General features: G+C 37.9%; 1 protein-coding gene across 1 annotated transcript; it reads left to right on the top strand.

Moving 5' to 3' along the window:
• The first annotated feature begins 1,455 nt into the window (after positions 1–1,455).
• Positions 1,456–2,388, top strand: LOC101964678 (olfactory receptor 5B17). The gene has a single exon (XM_013361288.3). The coding sequence runs from the start codon at positions 1,459–1,461 to the stop codon at positions 2,386–2,388; it is 930 nt and encodes a 309-aa protein (XP_013216742.2). The 5' UTR covers positions 1,456–1,458.
• The last annotated feature ends 3,098 nt before the right edge of the window (positions 2,389–5,486 follow it).

Genomic DNA, 5,486 nt, shown 5'->3' on the forward strand with positions numbered 1-5,486 from the left:
GGGTTTTGAACCAGTAAGCAGGCAGTAAATAGTGGTTACAAAAGAATGGATATCCTTCTCGAAGTTCCAAATAAATAGATTTAAATATCATGCCTGCGCAAGAACTAATGTGAGAGTGTTGACTCCCCAATAGTGAGCCTGTAACCCCCAATGTCTGTGATCCAGCTTAGCACTGACAGCAATGTGGATAAGGATGAATCCAAGGGGGACTCTCAACACAAGCTAAAATGTGGGTCTCCAGGAAGATACTAAATAAGAGAGGTTTTGAGGATCCCTTGAAGAACCAATGTCTCCCAGGGAATAGAGGACAGAGCTGATATGTGATGCAAATACACTTTTCGCAGAACCCTGGATTTTATACAATACTATATTTTTCCTTCAGAATTAATTGGTTCTTTTTGTAGCTCAAGATTGAACCCAGGGATGCTTAACCACCGAGTCACATCCCCAGCCCTTTTTATATTTTATATTGAGATAAGATCTGGCTGAGTTGCTTAGGCCCTTGCTAAGTTGCTGAGGCTGGCATTGAACTGGCAATCCTCCTGCCTCAGTTTCCCGAGCTGCTGGGAGCACAGGCATGCATCACCACGCCAAGCTTCAGAAAGAGTTTTGCTGGCTGTGCATGTCTCTAATGCTGCAGTAACCCTACTGCATTCACCATGAATTAATTTGAGAATCTCCCTTCCATGTAATAATTAGGCTTCTTACAACAGAAACAATGATTAAGTGTAAACTTAATAAAATTAAAATAAATTCACTTTATAACTGATGATAAGATATATTCAACATGTCAAAATTACAAAACATATCAAAACATCATGTTATCCCATCAATATGTAATAATTCTACATATTTATATATCACTTAAACATTAATTTAAATTTTTAAAAAATCAGTTCAAATTCACCAATAGCATATAAGTTTGGAACCATTATAGTTGGTTTTAAATCTTGGATCTGTCTGTCCTTTAATATGTGTGTAATCATGAATAATTTATTCATCTTCTTTGCTATTAAGTTACTTCTCGTATACATAAGCATAACTAATCAATCCAGTGGGACTGATGAGAGGATTAAGTGAACATACACATATATGTACACAGTTCTTTATGTGGGAGAACTTTGTAAGTGCAAGCAGTTAGACTAAAAAGATCTTAAACTAGAGAAAGACTTCTTCTAAGCATGTGACCCTGGATAGCTCCCATTCCTTTCCTGCAATTTAGTTAATCTGTTGAGAAATTTAACAAGTAGATACTGCTTCTTCATAAGTTTATTGCTGCACAGATAAGTTATCCACTAAATTGCATTGTCATAGATACCAAGACTATAGAAAGATAATTATTGTTATAATAAAACTATGCTTACACATATCAATTTTTGTTCGACTGATTTTTGTTCATCAATGTATTCTTTTAGCTCTCTTTGCTACACAGCCCCTAGTGGTCCTAACGTACCACCCATGGAGAATAACACAGAGGTGAGGGAGTTCATCCTGCTGGGACTGACTGGTGCCCCACAACTGCAGCTTCCCCTCTTCATAATGTTCACTCTCATCTACCTCATCACTCTGGTGGGGAACCTGGGGATGATCACGTTGATCCTGCTGGACTCCCGCCTCCACACCCCCATGTACTTTTTCCTTAGTAACCTGTCTCTGGTGGATTTTTGTTACTCTTCAACAGTCACTCCCAAGGTCATGGCTGGGTTGCTTATGGAAGACAAGGTCATCTCCTACAATGCTTGCGCTGCTCAGATGTTCTTTTTTGTACTTCTAGCCACTGTGGAAAGTTACCTCTTGACTGCAATGGCCTATGACCGCTATGCAGCGGTGTGCCAACCCCTACACTACCCTACCATCATGACAACAAGGGTGTGTGCTAATCTGGCCATATGCTGTTACATCCTTGGTTTTCTGACTGCTGCTATTGACATTGGAGACATGTTCTGTCTCTCTTTCTGTGTGAATGTGATCCATCACTTTTTCTGTGATATTCCCGCTGTCATGACTCTGGCTTGCTCTGATAAACACCTTAATGAATTGATCATTTTTCTTATTTCAAGCTTTAATATCTTTTTGGCACTTTTTGTTATCTTGGTTTCTTACCTGTTCATATTTACCACCATTTTAAAGATGCACTCAGGTGAGGGATACCAGAAGGCTTTATTCACCTGTGCCTCACACCTCATGGCAGTTTCTATATTTTATGGGACTTTTATTATCATGTACTTGCAACCAAGTTCCAACCGCTCCATGGACACTGACAAAATTGCCTCTGTGTTCTACACCATGGTCATCCCCATGCTGAACCCCATGGTCTACAGCCTGAGGAACAAGGAGGTCAAGAGTGCTTTCAAAAAAGTTGTTGAGAAGGCAAAATATAAGGTTTAGTCTTTTGATTATGTAGAATCCACAATAAGCTATCTCATCCTGCTTTTATTTACTCAATACAAAAACTCAAATTTGTATTGCCATAGACCTCTACAATGAAAACTACAAAAGACTAAAGAAAAAAATTGAAGAAGACCTTAGAAGATGCAAAGATATCCCGTGCTCTTGGATAGGCAGAATTAATTTTGTCAAAATGGTCATACTACCAAAAGCATTTAATGCAATTATGATTAAAATCCTAATAACATTCTTCATAGAACTCAAAAAAGCAGTCATGAAATTCATTTGAAAAAATAAGAGACACAGAATAGCCAAAGCAATTCTTAGCAAGAAGAGTGAAGCTGGATGCATCCATAATAACAGACCTTAAACTATACTACAGACCATAGTAACAAAAATGGCATGGTATTGGCATCAAACAGACACATAGACCAATAGTACAAAATAGAAGACACAGAGGTAAACCCACATAAAAACAGTTATTTCATCCTAGACAAAGGCACCAATAACATCCAATGGATAAAGATGACCTATTCAACAAATGGTATTGAGAAAACCAGAAATTCATATGTAGCAAAATGAAAATTAAATCTTTCTCTCTCTTGCTGTGTGAAAGTCAACTCAAAGTGGATCAGAGATTTAGGCACTAGAACAGAGACCCCGTGCCTACTAGAAGAAAAAGTAGGTCTAAATCTTCACCAAACTAGGATCTGACTTCCTTTACATAGGGGAAATTGAAACAAAATTTTGTCAAATTTATTATTTTCTTTACTTGAGAAGTTGTTTGAAACATGCAAAATAAAAAAAAACATGGACTGCAAATTGGTGCAGCCAATATGGAAAACAGTATGGAGATTCCTTGGAAATCTGGGAATGGAACGACCATTTGACCCAGTTATCCCTCTTCTTGGACTATACCCAAAGGACTTAAAAACAGCATACTACAGGGACATAGCCACATCAATGTCTGTAGCAGCACAATTCACAATAGTTAAACTGTGGAGCTGAGATGTTCTTCAATGGATGAATGGATAAAAAAAAATGTGGCATATATACACAATGGAATTTTACTCAATAATAAAAGAAAATAGAATCATGGCATTTGCAGGTAAATGGATGGTGTGGAGAAGATAATGCTAAGTGAAGTTAGCCAATCCCAAAAAAACAAATGCCGAATGTTCTCTCTGATATAAGAAGCCTGACTCATAGTGGGGTAGGAAGGGGGAGCATGGGAGGAATAGATGAATTCTAAATAGGGCAGAGGGGTGCGAGGGAAAGGGAGGGGGCAGGGGATTACCAAGGATGGTGGAATGTGATGGACATCATTATCCAAAGTACACGTATGAAGACACGAATTGGGTGTCAACATACTTTATATACAAACAGAGATATGAAAAATTGTGGTGTATATGTGTAATAAGAATTGTAATGCAAAAAAACAGTGCATGTATGAAGACATGAATTGGCATGAACATATTTTATATACAGAGATATGAAAAATTATGCTCTATATGTGTAATAAGAATTGTAATGCATTCTGCTGTTATGTATTTAAAAATAAAATCAATTTAAAAAAGAAAAACATGGTAACCATTTAAATTAAGTTTATTTAATGAAGTCCATGAGATTTGCATTGACACAGTTTATGGAGTTATAATTACAGCAATTTAACAAATTAATTTTTTGGTCAAGATCAAGTAAGGGATTTGGTTAAAAAAACAGTGGCCATGAATTGTCCAGGCATATTACAATAAATGTGGAGAATATATTGTCTTTATTTACCTTAATCTTATTATTACTTACTCCTCACATTTTGAAAATGTATTGATTATTTTTCAGTGTTGGAGATTAAATCCAGGACATCACACATGCCACTGAGCCACATCCCCAAACTGTCTCAAATTTTATTTTTTTTAAATGCTGTGATGTTAACAGTAATGTCATTCTTTTTTTAAGCAGCAAATGCTTTGTAAAGTTTATTAGCTTTATCACACTTCAATGGACCTACCTACTTCTGTCTTATCACTGTTCTACCTTTTCACTATACCACCTTCCCTCTGATTCCTCTCTGTTCCTGGAGAATTTCAACATGCCCCTGACTGAGAGCTGATTTATCTGTCTTGAATACTCCCACACTCATTTCAGACAGGTCACAGGTACCTTCCTTGAATTACTTTCTAGGACAGTCACACCCTCGCCTGGGCCTCCTTCCCTTGAGCTGCTTCATTCTTCACAGTCACAGACTGACCTGCAACTCTAGGTCCAGTTACGTCTCTCAAATTGAATGGAAACTCCTTGTGAGCAAGAGCTGCACCTGGCCATTGTACTATAAATAAGACTGTGAGCTTTGATTTTAAAATCCTCTCTTTACTAAAACCCATGGAAAAGAATAGAAAACAGTGTTTTCCCCAGAGAGAAAAATTCAGACTTATCAAAGAGCCATTTCCCAACACCAGGGTGGAGGAGCCTTTGTAATATCAACTCAGCAAGATTTCAAAGTTAACCAATACATGTTTCATGATGGTCCTTCATGAATAGGAAAGGTTTTCCCCCCATTTATCTTACTCTGGCCCAATATTGCACGATAAGTATGAATGTACAGTGAGCAAAGTTTTCGTGTTGGTTCATAAGTTATTGGACCACAGGAACTATATCTGGTCAGCATGGAGAGGACCTAAACTTCTCAAGCCTGGACTTTGAACTTCCATAGTGATTAGTTGGGAATTAGGTTGTCTCCATGGTGGAGGTGGATAATATGTTTTCTGTTTTGGGAAAAAGTGTAAAATGGGTATTTGGTAACCATAAGTGATATAATGGAAAAGACTGGTCAGTTGTTTTCCTTTAAAATACTCCCTTTTAGCTGGAACACACAGCTAGACTCCATTTCTCTGAGTTCACCATGACCACATGACTGTCTTATTGTAAGTGAAATGTGATCACAAGTCACATAAGCCACTTCCAAGATTGGCCTGTGAACACCCACCACTACCACCACCATGTGATCCTCTGCTTCTTTTCTTCCCCATCAGGTGTATGGAGAAAGCCCAGACCACAGGGGAGCATGAAGGCACTAAGTGGAAAGACCCTGGGTCTCTGAA

The sequence above is a fragment of the Ictidomys tridecemlineatus genome, chromosome 4 (assembly GCF_052094955.1).
Source record: "Ictidomys tridecemlineatus isolate mIctTri1 chromosome 4, mIctTri1.hap1, whole genome shotgun sequence".
Lineage (NCBI taxonomy): Eukaryota > Metazoa > Chordata > Mammalia > Rodentia > Sciuridae > Ictidomys > Ictidomys tridecemlineatus.